The 21,042-nt window shown below is 33.9% G+C and overlaps 1 protein-coding gene across 1 annotated transcript in view; it reads right to left on the reverse strand.

Moving 5' to 3' along the window:
• Nucleotides 1–1,820: 1,820 nt before the first annotated feature.
• The window catches only part of Snapc1 (small nuclear RNA activating complex polypeptide 1), a 28,536-nt gene continuing 9,314 nt past the window's right edge, over nucleotides 1,821–21,042 (reverse strand). Inside the window, exons 7-10 of the mRNA XM_026385179.2 lie at nucleotides 20,368–20,430; nucleotides 17,561–17,711; nucleotides 5,969–6,067; nucleotides 1,821–5,021 (exon numbers count right to left, since the gene is read on the reverse strand). Of these exons, the coding sequence (XP_026240964.1) occupies nucleotides 4,987–5,021; nucleotides 5,969–6,067; nucleotides 17,561–17,711; nucleotides 20,368–20,430 (348 nt within the window). The 3' untranslated portion in view covers nucleotides 1,821–4,986. The remainder of the gene's footprint in view (nucleotides 5,022–5,968; nucleotides 6,068–17,560; nucleotides 17,712–20,367; nucleotides 20,431–21,042) is intronic.

Here is a 21,042-nt window from a genome sequence, read left to right on the forward strand (position 1 = left end):
ACATGAATAAGGTACATATTGTGACCACACAACACTGCACAACCACTTTGAAAGTGAGGACACAGCTCAGCCACCTAGTTCTAGTTCTCACTAGATGATGAAATTATTTTCCAACTCTCCAAGAAGCCATGACTTTGATGAGGCCATTTCCTTACTTGACTCTGTATTCTTACAATAAGCCTCCAACACTTAAGGTAACGTGAGTGTGTGTTTGTTCCTTGCAGCCTGAAAGAGCTTGTCCAAATTTGTCTTAAAAAAATAAAAATCCAGACTTGCAATAAACAGCACATTAGAATAAATAATTCAGGCATAGATAATGCCACATAAAAAGGGATTATACAACCTGAAGTCTAGGCTTTGACATTTACTTTAATATGGGGAATAAGAAAAACGCAGTGAAAATTACTACACAATTGTTCAAAAGATAAATGGAAATGTGAATAGTTAAGCACCCACAGAGTTCTCTCAATGCCATTTAAAAAGCAAGCATTCTTCAAATTGCACTTTAATTCAAGAATCAAGGCTAAGTGAGGAAGGCATTTAGTAAGGATGCTTATTTTTTCAGGTTCTTTATATCAAAATGAAAGTAATTTTCACTCCAGTTCATTTTTGAAGACAACGAAAAGATTTTTTTCTCTCTCTCCCTCTGTGTGTGTGTGTTATCTTTTCATCATAACCAAAGTAGATTTTTGGGAAGAGGATATATACTGTACCTAATGACTTGGAAAAAGGAAACCGGGGTCTCTTTCAACTGTCAATCAAACCATAGGAATTTGGTTTCTCATCAACTTGAGGATCTGTGTAAATACATATAAGCTTTCAATTATTATGACTTAAGAAAATTGCCTCAACAGTCTTGTTAAGCACTAATAATGGTTTAACTGACATCTGACTACTTTTTTAAAGTTTATATTCCAGCTGTAATTGTTTTGAAGGTTGGCATTCACATCTGCATTTTCAGTGCACCTACACTGTTCTTATATTTTTAAATAAGCCAGCAAAATCGTTCTGTACCATTTAAAGCTTTTAATGCTATTATAATGCCCATTATAGCACTATTCTGGAAGATCTCTGAAAAAGACAGCCTTTTTGCCCAGTTATTTCATTATCTTCCCTTTGGCTCACAAATGGCACAACTGTGTCTGTCCCAGGGGACAAACTCTTTAAACTAGGAATTTTCCCTCACTGAATATATCCATTTACAGTTAGAAAACCTTTAAGGTACTAAGAGGGATGGGTTATAAACTCATATGGGATTATAGAACTCATAATAGTACTACAAAAGAAAACAAAGACAACACACTATGAATTTTCATAGAGTACTACAATTTCCAAGAGTTTTTTTCAAGAAACTATTTTTTTTTTTTTTTTAAATATTGAGTCCAACCCAGGTCCTTGTGCATAGTAGGAAAGAGATCAACCACTGAGCTACATACCCAGCCCCACATATTGGGATTTCTGAAAGTACAGTGGTATATAGTTTTAAAATAAAGCTTACGTTGACATATACCGCCACAAACCTCTCCCCTCACAAAACACTAACTCAATAAATATTTAATATTGAGCTGGATACAATGGCACACACCTGTAAGCTTAGTGGTTCAGGAAGATAAGGTAGGAAGATCAAAAGTTCAAGGACAATTTCATCAATTAAGAGAGGCCCTAAGTAACTTAGCCAGACCCTGTCTCAAATTTAAAAAAAAAAAAAAATTTAAAGGACTGGAGATGTGGCTCAGTGGTTAAGCACTCCTAGTTCAATCACTGATATCAATAAACAAATAAATAATACTGAGATCATGTACTTATGACTTAACGCACTTACTTTATTATAATCAAGTTGGTAATTTAAAAATAGCTTAATAGGTAAGCAGTATTTGAATATCACCTTTTAATTCTGATAACATTGTTATATAAATGTCTTATTTACTGTTCAATAAACTCCACTTTCATTCACACTTAAAGTTATACCATGTAATAACTTGCTTAACACAATTTTGTTACTCTTACCTATAGTTCTGCTAAGCTTCAAGGTGTATTCAATTGAGAATCATAAAAATTGAAAATGGGGGTATGGAGTAATTTGCAAATACTATAGGAATGCAGACTGACAGTTCTTTTAGAGAAAAATTTGGCAATTAACAAAATTTTATATGTACAGTTTAACCCAGCAGATTCACATGCAGATTCATCCAACAGAAATACCAATACAGTGCCGGGCATGGTGGTGCATGCCTGTAATCTCAGCAGCTTGGGAGACTGAGACAGGAGGATGGCGAGTTTCAAGCCAGCTTCAGCAAAAAATGAGGCATTAAGCAACTCAGTGAGACCTGTTTCTAAATAAAATACAAAATAGGGCTGGGGATGTGGCTCAGTGGTGAAATGCCCCTGAGTTCAATCCCTGGTACCCCATCCCCCAATAAAAAAGAAAACCAATACAGGTGAAACGAGATATAAACAGGTAAATGAAACATTGTTGGAAACAGTGACAAATAAACCTGTAAATAAAGTTCACACAGCAGGCCTGAGATTCCCGTCCTTAGAAAGGTTGACTTCCAAGGCTGGCCCTTGGCTAGCATCTGGGATGTTGGCTGGTGAAATTGTTCCATACTCTTACATACAGCTTTCCTTAAAAATCTAAGCCCAGAGTCTGGGGTTGTGGCTCAGTGATAGAGCACTTGCCTCACACGTAAGGCACTGAGTTCGAGACTCAGCACCACATTTAAAAAAATAAACAAGTAAATAAAGGTATTGTGTCCACCTACAGCTAAAAATATTCTTTCTATATATATATATAAAAACCTGGATATGACACTATCATGGAAATGATGAGGCAACAATATAAGCCAAAGCCACCTAGTATTAGGACTCAACTAGTCTTCAAATAAACTTTCCTTACTGTTTAAGACATTTTTTAGTTTTACTACTTAGAGTCAAAAGCACTCCTCTGGATTTCCATTTCTGTTGGCTTATATAAAAAGATAAGAAATTATAGGCCTGAACTCTAGGTTTATATCCAAGACATTACTTACTAACTTCATAAATGTGAGCAAAGCACATCCCATCCTAAAGTTTCTTTGTTGTACAAGTGAAATGACATCCTGTATTTTATAAGTACTACTGTAAAAGAGATTGCAACTCAGTGCATTAGCTGGACAATACTGGTAAATGACAAGAATGGGAGCCTAACTAGAAAAGGACATATTCCATGTTTGTGTAATTATATCAAAATGGATTTTACTGTCATGTACAACTAAAAAAAAACAATACATCTAAAAAATATTTATGACCAGACAAGTTCTAGCAAATAACTGGGTATAAAGTGGCCAATAGTACAACCACACTGGATGTTCCAATCTTAAGAATCCCAGAAGCTCTGCCCATGTCCAGATCATGAAAACAGCCCCAACTATTACCAGACACATCTGATGTCAGTTAAGGGAAACACCTGCTTTTAGTAACTAATATGATAGCATGAATTTTTTGATTATTTTTTTAAAGGAGAGAGAGAGAGAGAATTTTTTAATATTTATTTTTTAGTTTTCAGCAGACACAACATCTTTGTTTGTATGTGGTGCTGAGGATTGAACCCGGGCCACACGCATGCCAGGCGAGCGCTCTATCGCTTGAGCCACATCCCCAGCCCCAATAGCATGAATTTTAATAAACACAAGTTTTCTTAGGGTCAGCATTAGTATGTTAATGCAAAAAGATTACATACAAGATATACATTTTCACTCCACAGAACACTCACAGATTTGGATTTATTCTTCAACCAAGACTTTAATACCTAACTTACAATGTGGAAAACAACATGAAGCATAATCAACAGAAGTCAGGTTGAACCAATCACATGGTATGGAAATGATCTGCTACTGGAAGCAATCAAATATCATAGCTCAAGCAATCTCTATTTAAATGTCTGCAATAAGAAATTAAGAGTGGTCCATTCATGAAGCTATAGAAATATTTTCTGTGATTACCAAATATTCTGTACCAGAGATACATTCTGAACTTTATATTACTCCTAAAGGTTTTATTAGAAATAATACTTAAGTATTATGATTAAATAGTTTATTGACTACTCTATTTATATCTATATGGACACAAATGTACATATATACCACATATACACAAACATAGATGAATGCATACACGTATTTATTAGACTAAGGAGGGATTTAAAACAAGCACTAAAGAATATGTAATTAGGTCTGTAATCCCAGCAATGGGAGGCTGAGACAGGAAGATTGAGAGTTCAAAGCCAGCTTCAGTAAATTAGCAAGGAATTTAGTAACTCAGTGAGACCCATCTCTAAATAAAATATTTAAAAAGCTTGGGGATGTGGCTCAGTTTTCAGCCCCCTGGATTCAATAATCCCCAGTACACCCCAACCAAAAAAAAATTAATTGTAGAATTAGAAAATGAGTTGTGAACTTAAGTTATTAAATCACATAAGTTATTGAGCTTCATATTTGATATTGAACTTCATAAGTGTTGTGTTAAAAAATAAAGCAAATAAGGCAAAAATTTTATTGAACTTAACCATACAATAGAAAAACTAGTAAATATACATCACATACAAATCTATACCATATAATAGATACAAAATTCACTTATATGTAATAAATACTCATATTTCAATAAAAAATTTAAATAAGTTAATATTATCAGAATTGTGAGACAGTAGGCTATCACAAAAAGTTATAGGAAATGGCAATAATCTGCAAATGACAGGATTATTTCTATTATTCTAAATGCAAGTTTTATCTCTACTTATATAGATTTTATAACAGAACATTAAAAATTAAATTTCAGAGTAAATTCCTAGTCCAACTCTTAAACTGTGATAAGATATACCCATTTCAAAGAAATTACTGTTTCCCAGAAGAATTATTTTCAATACTGGTAGTCCTCCTGTTCACAAAATATAAACCTTTTCTTCTGTCAGAAAGCTTAAAATGTAAAACTTTACATCAGGCTCTTCATTCAGTGTTTTCTTTTCCTCTTGGGTACAGTGAACTCTAAAGACATAAAGTTAAGAAGTTAATCAGTTCTAAAGAAAAAAACTGACACTTAAATGATAGTAATTAATAATATACACTTAAACTATATGGCCATTTAACAGGTAGAATGCAAGAATGCCCTCACAGCAAAGACGCAAAAATCTGAAGTCTGACATGCACATGAATTTTCTTCTTCAAAGTAATACTGCAGTTTAAAACTCACTGACTCCATTGAGACAGTAATATCTCAATCTCATTGAGATGCCAATCTATTGAGATAATGGATCTTAGTCATCCTAAATGCTACTTAATATTTAGTAAGTTACTTTGAAGATGTTTCAAAGTAACTATAATTTGCGTAGACCTGGGGTGCCATATTTGAAACATGTCTAGGCCAATGCTATGAGGAATTAAATGTCTAAGGCTTAAATTTCATTTCAATTACACCTGAAAATATAACCCAAAACACTAGCGTCATACGTCTTTTTGGCTACTATAGCAGATGTCATAATCAATAGCTTTAAAGTATCACCCATTTTTAATAGAAGACACAAAAACATGAAAATTAGGAGAGACTGTGTATTCCACCAAGGAAAAACACAAAAGGAATGGCAGGGAAAGGAAAAAAAAATAGAACAAAAAAGAAACAGTTTCCTAGAAGAGAGTGGAACGAGGATGAAAAGTACAACAAGCCAAGAAAACTCTGTCCAGATGACAGAGCAGAGGTCTGGCACAGTTTTCTCTAACAAGATGAAACTGATGGATCCTAACAGATATCTGTATTCATTCATTTATTGTATTTCAAAGTGTCATATTAATGGTATGATTAATACTGAAATTCCTCAAGAGCCAAGACAGAAGGATCACAAGAACACACAGCCAACTGTCATGTTTTCCAAGAATTCTAAACCTTGATGATCTGTGAGCATATTTCCTTCATTAGTTTGACAAAATTTCATCTGTACCTGTTTCACTAAAATCTTCTGTCTCCTCTTCCTCTTCTGTAATTACAGGCATACTCAGACTTAAAGACTTTTCTTCCTTATGTACATTCTTCACATTACCTGTAAACATTTAGAAATATTTGGAGAAATGATTTTATATGAAAACAAAGAATATTAATCTGTAAGAAAATTGTACACAAATAATGTTATTCCAGGAACATAAATACTAGAATGGTTTCAGTTTTGGTCTGAACCCAAAACTGAAATTATAATGGTAAACAGAAATATGCATTCTAGAATACATGTTTTTTTAAAGAATGACCATATCCATATCTATGCTTTAAAAATAGTCTATAATTCTTCCACTAAAGAGAACAGAGAAAAAGAGAAGAAACAAAATTAGCCCAAAACAGATGCCTCATTTGATCTTTATCACAAACAAATATCCGCACACATCAAAGAATTACCACATGGGTCACATCAATTTTATTTAATTTGTTAATCACAAATTAATGTTAAAGTTGAACAGCCTTCTGTTTTTAGTTTTGCAGGTTGTGTGTGTGTGTGTGTGTGTGTGTGTTCAAGACTGAACCCAAGGCCTTGTGCACAATGAGCATGCATTCTACCACTGAGCTACATCCCCAGCTAGCCTTATTTATTTTTGGTGGTGCTGGGGACTGAACCCAGGGCCTTGTGCATGCAAGACCAGCACTCTACCAACTGAACTATAATATCCTCAGCCCCAGCCTTATTTTTGAAGACACATTTTCTTCTTCCAATACATATGTTCTACAAGATATATTTCTCCAGTCATAATTTACCATTGACTTTCCATTTTTTTAAAAAACTAAGTATTTTCTACATAAATTTTTGTGCTTGAAGAAATAGCCTAATTAATCAAATACCACTGTCATATCAGGTGCCATTTAACACCCAATTTTCATGTCCCCAAAGCAACCCCCAAACACATTTTTGCCACTTGTTTTCCACAAAACCTGGACCACTTCATACATCATTTATTAATCCATTTCTTCACAGTCTGCATCGTCCCACTAGAATGTAAGTACCACAGGATAGATTCTGTTTTGCTTACATGATGTATTATTGATGTTTGCCCAATATCACGGCATATGGAAGTACCTGGCATAATAGGGCCTCAATAAACATTTACTGAATGAGTAAATAAGCATTCAATATGATATTTCATACTACAGATATGTTAATATCTATTAATCCAGGAGGCAAGAAATTTAAAAACATGAGTTTAAGCTTTCCACTCTGATGCATATAAAAAAGGCAGGGTTTTAGGGTTTTTTCCAAATTTTTTTTTTTTTAGTTGTAGATAAACACAAAGTATCTTTATTTATTTTTATGTGGTGCTGAGGATTAAACCCAGGACCTCACACATGTGAGGCAGGCGCTTTACCACTGAGCTACAGCCCCAGCCCAGGGCTGGGATTTTAATGGGGTATAGATTTTGTGGAATGGAGACTGCTCCAAGGTAAAGTTGAGTAACCTAAAGTAATATGCTTCCATTTTGTTTTTGTTTTTGTTTTGTACTGGGGATGGAATCCAGGGACTCTCTATCATTGAGCTACATCCCTAGCCCTTTTGTTTTTTATTTTGAGACAGGGTCACACTTAAGACTCCACTTAAGACCTTAGGTTGCTTAAACTGCTGAGGCTGGCCTTGAACTTTCAATCCTCCTGCCTCAGCCACCTAAATTGCTGGGATTACAGTTATGCACCAACACACAGAGCTAATATGCTTCCATTTTAAAACATGTTTCAAACTTAATGAAATCTCAATTTGATCACTAAGTCATTAAAATAGGATCTACCCTTTATTTGCAAGTACTAAGTATTTGGGGTTTTTTGTTGTTTGTTTGTTTTGTGGTGCTAGGGATTGAAACCAAGGCCTTGTGCATACGAGTCAAGCACTCTACTAACTGAGCTATAATTTCAGCCCTGCAAGTACTAAGTATTATATAAAATAACTTTTTATTTGATCGTTAAGCTGACAGATAAATTTCTAGGAAACCTCTTTCCATAGCTTATGTCTTTTTTCTAAGAATTTGAACCCATAAATTTTTTCAGTTGTTCACAAAACAATAATTAGTACTACCTGCCCAAAATTACTAATATTGTTCTTCACAATCTTTTAGCCATCTTCATTTATATTGTCAATGTTTTTAAAAATCCATATTTACCTAAAAGAATCTATCCAACAATGTCAAGGGAAGGCTTTCAAGTTAAAAATGACAGCTGAGAAGCAAAGCGTCACCTTGTCAGTGGAGGATTAATAAGGTTTTAGAGATCTATCTCTGTTAAATCAATCAGTGTTCTCTAAAAAAACTCATAACAAATACAGTGTTTTACCTACCTAGAGGGCAGCCAGAAACCAAGAATCACACAAAACTTCAGGATGTTTACCTCAAGGTCCACCTACTCACAAGTGTGTTCCTCAGACCTTTGCTTAGAACTCATTACATTTATTGGATATAAAACTGAAATGAATGGTTAACCAGTTTCCTAGGCCATTAAAAGTATAGAGGCAGCAAAAAAATTGCTTTATGGCTGCACATTGAGAATAGAAAGAGACCCAGTTATAGTATAGGTCACAGAAAACCACTTAAAAAAAATAAGGCCTAAGTATGAAGTACTGCAGCATTAATCCATTTGGTATAAAATAAATTGCCCCACATAGTTAAAATACTTCTTGATAAGATTACTGTATTATAAAACTCAGAAAAATAATATGTTCATGATAATAACCACAAACCATCAGGAGAAATTAAATTATGTTCAGGACATAGTGACCTAGAAATGAGAGCATAAAATACATTTTTGATTATTTTCCTACATATGAAAATGATAAATTAACCCTAGGAAACAAGAAATATCAAAAGAAAACAATATATTTTACAAAGGTATCAAAAATAATTTTTTAAAGTAATTAAAATTTTTTAAAATATTTTTTAAGTTGTAGACGGACACAATATCTTTATTTTTGTTTGTTTATTTTTATGTGGTGCGAGGGACCGAACCCAGGGCCTCATACATGCGGGGCAAGCGCTCTACCTCTGAGCTACAACCCTAGCTCTTAAAATTTTTAAAGTAACTTTTGACATTTAAATTATTAACCTCCAGTATCCACAAAACTAATTCCCCAGAAAGTGTCAGATAGATAGTTTTATACCATGATCAAAGCTACTCTCTGTGGAATGCAACCATCAGTTATAGATCAAATGGCTACTGGACATGCAGCTAGAATACAACTAAGAATGAACTTAATTTAAGTGCATGTCTAATTTGAGTTGCAGATCCACATATTCAATTACCTGAGAGGTAGCACAATTAACAACTCAGGTCTGGATTCAGGTAGACTCATACAAGTCTCGGTTTTGTTATTTATTAGCCTCGTGACCCTGAACCTGTTAGAAAAATGTTAGTAGGGGGCAAGTGTTATAAACTCATGGTTGTCATCATGTTTACCATCCTATCATTACTATTACTGATGTCCTTCAGACAACATGCATGTTACATTCTAGGAATGATGAACAAGTACAATTGAAACTGATATAATAAAAATAAATTCAATCAATATACTAGGCACCTATTTATGTGCCAGACAGCTATTACAGGAACCGAATCTGGCAAGACAGCCTGAGGCAAATTCTCCTCAAAATGAAATGCTCATCATACTATCCATGTTTCTCCAACTTTCTCCCAACTGCTTAGGCATGCAGCATTCTTGTCTCATCCCTTTCCTTCAGCTCTCATGTTTGCTCTCACAGCTATTAGCCTCTCTGCAAATTCCTACAACCACCTGGTTAGATAGTCAGTATTCCTAAACCTGAACTATTATGTCAGCCTTCTACATATTCCTTTTTTCAGCCTGTTATCTCCTACCTACCATACTACTCCCAGATTGATCTTTTTTAAGGAAAACCCCTTCTGGCTCCACTTTGTTTCAAAAGTTTTAGAAGACCTTTCAGCTACCAAATTAATTTTAAACTTCTTCACTGCACACTTAAGGCCAAGTCACAATACAATCCAACACATTTTTCCAGCATTATTAATAGTGAAAACATCTTTTTTACTCCAACCAAAATGAAACCCTCACTCTATGTCCCAGGAGCTTTGTCTTTTTTTTTTTCAGGCTGATCCCTCTACTTGTCTTAATCTATGCGCTTTCTCTACCTTTTTAATAACTGTGAAGTACTCCTATATAGGATTGACAATAATTTTATCTACCCAAATTTTTAAATATTATACATTTGAGTTGTTTATAGTCTTTGCCATTTCAAATAATCCTACAATGAATGTCTTTATGCATTTGTCATTTGAACAGAATGAATTCCTAGAAATTGAATTTCTTAGTTAAATGGCATGCACAATGACAGATGATTTCAAATTGCTGTCTTAAAAGGATGTGCCAATTTACTCTCCCACTTAAATTCAGTAATTTTTATGTCCTCACACCTTCATTATCATGGGTATTCAGTTATCTTAAATCTTTGCTGACCTATCAAATAATATCAAAATCATGTTTTAATTTATACTTCTTTAATGAGTAACAAAATTAAATATCTGTGTTAGTCAGCTTTGTGTCATTATGACTAAAATACCTGACAAGAATAACTTAGAGGAGGGAAAGTTTATTTTAGCTCACAGTTCCAGAGGTTTAGTTTATGGTCAGCCTAGTCCAGCTCTAGGCCCAATGTGAAACAGAACATCAAGGGAGAAGTGGGTGTGGTAGAGGAGCACTGCTCCATTCATGGCAGCAAGGAAGCAGAAAAAGGAGAGGTAGGAAGGAGCTGCGGGGAGGATGAACTCTTCCAGGGCAAATCCCCACTGACCTACCTCCTCTACCTACAGTTATCACCCATCCAAACTAGGATGGACTGATTATATCACAGTTCTCACTATCTAATTATTTTATCTCTGAATATTCCTGTATTAACACAGGAGCTTTTTGGAGGACATGTCATATGCAAATAATAACACTCTTCATGTATACAATTACATTTCATTTTGTTTGTGAATTGCCTATTCATGTCCTAAGCCCATTTTTCTACCGGGTCTTATTCTTATCAATTTCTAAGAGCTCTTCTAAAATTAGAAATTTTATTTATTTTTTAAAATATATTTTTAGTTGTAGATAAACACAATATCTTTATTTATTTATTATTTTTATGTGGTGCTGAGGATCGAACCCAGTGCCTCACACATGTGAGGTAAGCACTCAACCACTGAGCTACACCTCTAGCCCCTAAAATTAGAAAATTAAAATTATCAAACATGCTGCAAGTAGTTTTATAATATCTTTTGCTTTTTATTCTTTTTGAAATAACTCTGAAATCAAAAACAGATTTTCCACAGGGTATGATAATGCATATCTATAATCTCTAATGTTCTGTTTCACATTGGGCCTAGAGCTGGACTAGGCTGACCATAAACTAATGCATATCTATAATCTCGGCTAGTTGGGAGGCTGAAGCAAGAGGGTCACAAGCTCAAGGCCAGGCTGGGAAACTTAACCAGACCTACTTAAAAATAAATTAAAAAGACTGAGAAGTAGCTCAATGGTAGAGTACTTGCCCAGCACGAGCAAGGTCCGGGTTTAAAAAAATTTTTTTTTCTACTTTAAAGAGAAACTTTGACACATTTAGATCTTTATCCAGGTATTTACCTTTTCTTTTCTTCAGAGTTTTTACAAGAGCTACAAAGCATATTAGCTGTAATACTTAAGCTATGATCAAACATCTGAATTCAGGTCACATTTAATTATACTTTCATTCTTTCTCATGGGTTAAATTCTTGCTGACACCCTAAATAAATTCAATTAAAAATTTTCAGATGTGTTACAGAGTCTATATGTATGCTAATTTCAGAGTTTATAAAACCATGTTTTCAGTAACTACATTAAGCAATAAAATATGGTTGGCTGGTAAAGTAAGTGATATTTCATAGATTATACCTGTCAAAGGAACTTTCATTTAAATTTCTTTCTCATCTTGCACTTGTTCCTCAGCAACAGGAAAAAAAAAATGTTTTTCAGGTGTTTAATAAGCAGCTCACATCCCTGCTGTGCTTGTACTAAGGTTCATTGCTAGTAAAAAGTGCTTATGCAGGTTTTTAAATCTAAGTATCTTTGATTTTAGAGAAAAAAGTGTTAATATACAAGAAATTCATTTTTCAAAATATAATAAAAAAAATATTTTCCTTGCCTCTGGATTTGTTTTGTTTGTTGGTCCAGGTTTATTAAAGTATCAATGTACAATATATTTCATGATTTTAACATATAGACGTAGGAGTTTAGATAACTGTAATTGTGCAATCACTACACCAATCAAAATACAGAACACTTCCATCATACTAACAAATTCCCTTGTGACCTATTTCCCTAGTCCCTAGCAACCACTGACCTATTTTCTGTCTGTATAGATTTACCTTTTCCAGACTGTCATACAAATAGAATTATAGAATATGTACTCTTTTGACTGGCTTCTTTCACTTAACAAATGCATACAACACTCATCCATATTGTTAAAAACAACAGTAGTCCTTGTGCTGCTGAGTAGTATTTCATTGTATAGATGGACATACCACAGTTTATTCAACTCCTAGCAGAAGGGTATTTAACCTACTTGCGGTTTTTGCCATTATGAATAAAGCCAAAGTAAACTTTTGTGAACACATTTTTGTGCAAACATAAACATTCGTTTCAACTGGGTAAATACTAAGGGATGGGTAAATATGTTTAACTTTATTAAAAATTGGCAGTTTTCTAAAGCAACTATACCATTCTGGATTCTCACAAGAAATGTATGAAGATTCCACTTGTTTGGAACCCTCCCCAGCTATTATGATTGCTTTATGTTTTGTTTTGTAGGAATGTCATTGTGGTTTTAGTTTACATTTCCCTACTAACTAAATTTGTGGAGCATCTTTTCATGTGCTTATAAGCCATACACATAAATTTTCTTTAATGAAATATTTTACAAATTTAAGTGGATACTTATTTATTATTGAGTTTGAGAGTTCTTTATGTATTCTGGATGTAAGACTTAGGGCTGTATTTTGCAAATATCTTCTTCCAGTGACTTGCCTCTTCATTTTCTTAATGACTTATAAAGACAAGAATTTTAATTTTGAGGAAGTTCAATTTATCAATTTTTTCTTTTATGCCTTGTGGGTTTGTTGAGTATGTGTTACTGGGGAGTTAAACCCAGGGCCTCACATATGCTAGGCAAGTGCTCTGAGCTACATCCCCAAACCTTTTGAGACAGGATCTGGCTAAGTTGTCCAGGCGGGCCTCAAACTTACAATCCTTTTGCCTCAGTCTCCCAGTAGCTGGGATTACAAGAATGCAACCCCATGCCCAGCTATGCCTTGTTTTTCATGTCAAATATAAAAAAAACTCTTTGTCTAATCTGAGAACACAAACCTTTTTTTCTCCTATATTTTCTTCCACAAGTTATGTAATTTTGAGTTTTACATTTAGGTCTATGATCCATTTTGAATTATTTTTTATATATGAGACACGAGTCAAGGACTTTTTTTGGAAATGGGTAAAAACTATTCCACACCTCTGTTCCACTGACCTATGCGCATATATTTGTCTCAGAGGTAGTATACTATCTTACTTTCCAAAGACTTAACAGTTATTTTTCAAACTGTTTTGACTGCTCTAATTCCTCTTCATTATAATATATAATTAAAAATCAGCTTGTTAATTTATACAAAATAACTGTTGGAATTTTTCATAGGGATTTCATTGACTGTACAGAAAAACTGGGGATTAGCTGACATCCTAATATTGTGCTGCAATTCATAAAGACCACACATGTCTCCATTCAATTTAGGTCTTCTTTAATTTCATTCATCAATAATTTTGTAGTTTTCAGCATACATATTCTACACATATTTTATCACCTATATACCAAAGTAATTTGTATTTCAGATGCTATTACACTTTTTTCAAAAAATTTCAATTTTTAATGATACATTCGTTATCACAGAGAAATATTAACAAGGTTACCTTATAACCTTGCTAAATTCAATTATTCAGGGTTAGGGGTATAGCTTAGTGTTAGAACCCTTGTTTCACATGCACAAGGCCCTAGGTTCAGGCCCTAGGTTCAAGCCCCAGCACTGAAAAAATAATTAATTCACTGATTATTAGTTCTTATAGCTATTTTATAGATTTTAGGGTTTTCTATGGAAAAGTTAATTTTATTTGAAAACAAGCATAGTATTTCTTCCTTTCCAATCTGAATGGCCATTAATTTTTTGTTTCTTACATTATTACACTGATTAGGACTTCCAGCATAATGTTTAATAGGAATACTAAAAGCAGGCATCCTTGCTTATTCTTAGTTTTTGGGAAAATCATTGTTTTACCAATAAGTATGATGTTATTAGCCAGAGGTTTTCAAAGAAGTCCTTAATCAGACCAAGTAAGTGTTCTTCTAGTTCTAATTTGCTCAGGGTTATCTTGTGTACATGCTGATTTTATCAAATATTTTGTCTACATCTCTTGAGAGGATTATACTATTGTATTTTATTTGGCTAGTAATGAATTACACTGGTTTTTATCAAACCAACCTTATATTCCTGGGATAAATGTTAGTTGCTCATAATATCATTGACCTTTTAATATATTATTGGATTCAATTATTGCTAATATTTTTTCAGGACTTTTTTTTTTTTTTACAGGTATGCTCATGAAGGATATTGTCTCTAGTTTTCTTGTAATGTTATTAAGCTGGAAAGTATTCCTGCTTCTATTTTCTAAAAGGACTGATATTTTTCTTTCTTAAATACTTGCTAAAATGCCCAGTACAGCCATCTAGGAGTTTAATTTCTTTAGTAGACATAGGACTATTCAGATTTTCTGTTTCTTCTTATGTTAATTTTGGAAACAAATTTTCCATTTTATTTAGCTATCTAACTTACTGGAATAAAATTCAAATTTTTTTCTTATTAACCTTTTCATCTCTCTAAGGTTTGCAGTAGTATCCCAAAATATTTTTTGTTCCTTTTTTTTTTCCCCCAGCAAATTCTCTTTGCGAATTTTTTAGACATAAAATCATTCATTTGCAAATCATGGAAAATTTGTAGCTTCTTTGATTCCATATTTGTTAAGGTTTGGATGTGAGGTGTCTACCAAAAGCTCATGTGTAGATAATGCAAGAAGGTTCAGAGGAGAAATGACTGGGTTGTGAGAGTCTTAACCCAATCAGTGAATTAATCCCCTGACAGAATTTAACCGGGTGGTAACTGGAGTGGTAGGGTGTGGCTGGAGGAGGTGGGAATTAGGGCATGGCTTTGGGGTATATATTTGCATCTGACAAGTGAAGTCTCTACTTTCTGATCGCCATGTAAGCTGCTTCCCTCCACCACACTCTTCCGCCACAATGCCCTGCCTCACCCTGAGCCCTGAGGAATGGAGCTGGCTATCTATGGACTGAGACCCTTGAAACCACGAGCCCCCAAATAAACCTTTCCTCCTCTCCAGTTGTTCTGGTCAGATCTTTTAGTCACAGCAGTGAAACAGCTGACTGAAAAAATACCTTATTTCACTCTCCTGTCTAATTACATTGACTAGCTCTTTAAAAGCAATTGCAGATAAAACTAATACATGTTTACTAGTAAACATGAAGTGGCTTATAGTTTATCACACAAACACAAGTGTGCATATGCATGCGCACACAAACACACACTTCAAAAATTAAATAAGTGGGGCTGGGGTTATGGCTCAGTGGTAGAGTGCTTGCCTAGCATGTGTGAGGCACTGAGGCACTGGGTTCAAGCCTCAGGACCACATGAAAATAAATAAATAAGACACTGTGTCCATCTACAATTTAAAATATTAAAATAAATAAATAAATAAATAACTTTCTAGTTCTTTTATCTAGAATAAGAGTTGATGTGCTATGATCCCCAAACCAAATCCAGCCCATCACCTCCTATGTAAATACAGTTTTATTGGAACATGGACATATTCATTTGTTTTTGAATTGTCTGTAGCTATTTTCACATTATAATGGCAGTTGAGCAGTAGTGACAGAGACTATATGATTTGTTACCAGGCTATAGAAACAGTTTGCTGACCTGCTGATCTAGACATTTTTTTGTTTTGTTTTGTTTTAAATCAAAAGTGGATGCTGGATATTATCAATTGTCCTCTTTGATAACTACTAAAATTAATCCACATTTTCCCCTTTAAAATATTTACATAATAAATTATATTAACAGATTCTAATCAATTGCAAGATGTTAGAAGTATCACGGGGAAGTACACTACAGTAAGTTTTTTGTATCTGAGATCCTTTTCTTTTTTGAGTACTAGGGATTAAACTTAGGGGCACTTGACCACTGAGGCATAGCACCAGCCCTGTTTTGTATTTTATTTAGAGACAGGGTCTTACTGAGTTGCTTAGCGTATCACTATTGTTGAGGCTGGCTTTGAACTCACAATCCTCCTGCCTCAGCCTCCCGAGAAGCTGGGATTACAGGCCTGTGCCACCGTGCCCAGCTCAGATCCTTTTTGATATGTATAACTCAATAAATGAATTTGCTCTACATATTCTCCTATGTATTTGCTAGCTTTGTGAAAAATAAAAAATTTTCTTTAGGAATATTTTAATCACTCTAAACAAATAGGGTATATCCTCTGAATTCTCAGTATATTTCAAACAACTATTATAGCACTTAATCATGTCTGAAATACAGGAAAGGTATTTAAACTTTAATTCTCCCTCTACTGTCACATTATAGGAAGAAAAAAAACACATTAAAAGACTGTATATTATCTTCATATACTCCTGAAGTAGCCTGAGGTAGCTAGAAATGTGTATGATAGCATTAAATATTTACAGTGAGCATTAAATATTTATATACATATAATATACATTAATATTTCTAAAGCTTTCACTTCCTCCCCAAGCCTGTAAATCAACTTTATGTATAATACATTTATTTATGCAATTAAAAAAAAAATCAAACTATTAAATATATTGTTATTTAAGAACCAAATAGCAAAGCTAATTTTACAGATTCAGTATTTCAAAAGAAAAGCAGAGACAGCTTAATTAATATAACCATAGAAAAATAGTTTATGGAATGCATTATCATTAGCTTATTCTACACACAAATTTGATACACACCAAAAAAAAAAAAAATCATGAACAAAGCATGCACTGTATAATTCTTCACTGATTCTTAAACTATCTAGCTATATCACTTTGACAAGCTATTTAATCTATATGGGCCTAAATTCATCATCTACGAAAAATAAATATAACTCCTCAGGTCTCTTCAGCAACGAGATCCCAAGAATCTAAGAGGGGCTAAGGCTGAAGCTCAGCAATGAAGTGCTTGCCTAGCGTGTGTGAAGCACTGGGTTTGAGAGGTCTGTCAACAATTAAAAAATAAAATAAAATAAAAATAAAAAGAATCTAAGAGAATTAATTTATTTTTAATTTTAAATCCCATAATGTTCTCAAACAAGTTTTATCCATCTTAATAAAGAAACAAAGGTATAGGGAAATTATGAATAAGACCCATTCTGCCTTGATGAGTCTTGGTAAGACTTAAGAGGTACCTTTGTTTCTGGACGACACCTTCCTTCCTGCTGACTTCAGTGTTCCTCTGGTTTTCTTTTTCTTAGTTGTTTCAGTTTGTACTTGACCAGATGCAGAATCAGAGTCAGAAGAGTCAAGTTTGACTTGACGATGCCGTCTTGACTTGGATGCCTTTAAATTTAGAAATCTAATTAACCACAATGAACTACAAAAATGAATACAACTGACAGATAATTTAGAGGAAAGGAGAAATACGTAAAGACAAGGAAAGATTTATAAGAAAGTAAAGTATTATCTATCAAACTGACTTAATAATAAAATTACTTGTGCCATATACATAGTCTTTTACCTTTATCATAATGTTTCCTGCAGATATAATCATCATTTACTCACACTGGATTAAAATACAATTGTTCTGACTACTGGACTGATTAGGAAATGCAGACAGAGAGGCACATACTGTTTTAATTTTCTTTCTTTCTTTTTTTTGGTACAGGGGCACTCAACCACTGAGCCACATCCCCAGCCCTTTTTTTATACATTATTTAGAGACAACATCTTGCTGAGTTACTTAGGATCTCCCTAAGTTGCTGAGGCTGGCTTTGAACTCATGATCCTCCTGCCTCTGCTTCCCAAGCTACTGGGATTACAGGCATGCGCCATCACACCTGGCCTGATCCTATTTCTAATAAACTATTTCTCCTTTATTTTACATGGGTACCACCATGAGTTTTCAGTGGATCTATTTCATGCCTGGCTCTAGGTGTGGTCTAGAGCTGCCAAAATGAGTTTCACGTCCCCATGGCCACTGTTATTTATTTGTTCAGGAATGGGCATGTGAGCTGTATAATAGATTATGTAATTCTATTTTAGAACTGCTTAACCATTCGAAAGGGAAAATTCCCTTTCTTTTGAACCTGAAGCTGGGACCATGCAACACTAGAGCTGCCACAAATAGCATTTAGAGACAATGACAGCAATATTCAAGGTCAGAAATGGAGACTTGGTCCTAACAATATCTTTGTAGTTTTATCAGTCAATGAATTCCCTTATTTGCTTAAGCAAAAAAGTTTCAGTTAATTGTATATGCAGTATAGATATTAACAATTCTTAAAAAGCAATCAACTCTTTACCTCAAGGGGGGGGGGGATCCTACAACCATGCAATGACACACTTAGTAACAATCTATGGAGAATACCATTTAATTATTTAATGATGTAAAAATTTATTTGACAATGTCAGAGAGACATACATTAAACATCAGGTAGCAATAAAATATATATATGAAAAGAGTTCTGGTTAAAAAAGAATTAGAAATAATTAAATTATTGGCCTTGGTGTCTTCAATTAATAATATTTCATACTCAACTTATTGTGTTGTATCAAATAAATAATATATAACCAATCTAGAGTCCCATTTCATTTTTACTTTATTACCTTTGACTTCTACAATTAGGAAATGATAATACTTTCCCATAAAATAAACACAAACCTAAAATGGAATAGTGTCCCATTCCCCATTCCCCAGCCTCCTCCCATAAAAAAGAAATAAGATTTAAGACAGAAGGTAGGGTAAAGGAAATTAATGCTTACTAGTCTAGAGACTTAAGGAAACTGTATAGCTAAGGGAATAGACCTCTGTGAAAACAGGGAGCTTGAAAGCAACTTGTATAAGGCATGAGGAGCCTCTTGGGCGACTCTCTGCAGAACCCTGAAATTTCCCACCCACCCCAAGACAAAGGAACAAAAGATTATTCTCTGGTAAAAATGACAAGACTCAAAAAACAAAAGACATATGGGGTTAAAATGTTTCCTATTAACCCCTTTTTAATATGAACAGGTATCTGAGGGTCTTTGATCTTTTGGGAAAAAGCCAGTAAAATCAAAGATGGAGATCAAAAGAAACAAAAAAGAAATTCAAAGGAAATAGGCAACATCAAAAAACTATATAACATCCTTAAAGAGAAAATGATACTGCGTCCTGAGATGGGGGGAATTATTTTTTAAAGTAAAAAGAGATACAGAGAATAAGAAAAATTCTTAATAATGAAAATATGTATCAATAGAAAAATCAATTTAATGGTTCAGAAGATAATGTTAAAAAAATTGATAATACAAAGAGATTGAAAATAGAAATGTTCAAGGAAAGAAAATGCTGTAAAAAATATCATCAAAGAATTACAAAAAGTTCCTCAGAACCCAAGATTATTAGATTGAAAGGACGGCAATGGAATTTTATTCAGCAAGAACAGAGAATAAAATCATGGCACTTGCAGGTAAATGGATGGCGTTGGAGAAGATAATGCTAAGTGAAGTTAGCCAATCCCAAAAAAAACAAATGCCGAATGTTTTCTCTGATATAAGGAGGCTGACTCATAGTGGGGTAGGGAGGGGGAGCATGGGAGGAATAGATGAATTCTAGATAGGGAAGAGGAGAGGGAGGGAAAGAGAGGAGGCAGGGGATTAGCAAAGATGGTGGAATGTAATGGACATCATTAACCAAAGTACATGTATGAAGACACAAATTGGGTGTCAACCTACTTTATATACAAACAGAGATATGAAAAATTGTGGTATATATATATATATATATATATGTAATAAGAATTGTAATGCAAAAAAACACAAAGTACATGTATAAAGACATGAATTGGCATGAACATACTTTATGAAAAACTGTGCTCTATATGTGTAATAAGAATTTTAATGCATTCCACTATTGTGTATTTTAAAAAAAATAAATTCAATTAAATAAAAAAAAGAAAAATCAAAATATAATTTTAAAAACATGCAATTTTCAAATTACCTTATTAAAGAAATAACTTACCTGAACAACAACTGAAAAGGCTTTTGATTTTATTCTTGCTAATGCTTCTGCCCTTTCACATCTCTGGAAGAAAAATAAATAACAAGGAAAAAACAAAGTTAAAGCACACAAATGTTAGGTGAAATTATGAATACTCAAGTATTTTCTATCAGAAATAAGATTTAAGACAGAAGGTAGGGTAAAGGAAACTAATGCTTACTAGGCTTAATTGAGTACAAACACGTTCAATAGACAATAGACATAGCAGATGCCATAATATCATCCTCACAGCTATTCTTCATTTCTTTCTTTTCTTTTTTTTTTTGTGGTGCTGGGGACTGACCCCAGGGCCTTGTGCATGCTAGGCAAGCACTCTACCAACTAAGCTATATCACCAGTCCCTTGTTCATTTCATTCAGGTCTCCAGGAGGATAACGTGAATAAAAGCCTTACTGACATGGCAGAGCCCTTGACAGCCATTTTTCCTCATTTGCCTATTTCAAAGATGGCTCCTTGTCTCATCTACTAAGTCGGGTGAAAACTCTGGAGACTGGAAACAGCATACAGTAGCTTGGGTTCCATACTGGTTGAAAGGTTGACAAGTGACAGGAAAAAAGACAGTAAAAGTTTTACCCTATCCCTCTTAAAGGCACTTTCAACCACCATCATTACCACTAAAAACTGTTATCCTTACTA

The sequence above is a fragment of the Urocitellus parryii genome, chromosome 6, assembly GCF_045843805.1.
Source record: "Urocitellus parryii isolate mUroPar1 chromosome 6, mUroPar1.hap1, whole genome shotgun sequence".
Lineage (NCBI taxonomy): Eukaryota > Metazoa > Chordata > Mammalia > Rodentia > Sciuridae > Urocitellus > Urocitellus parryii.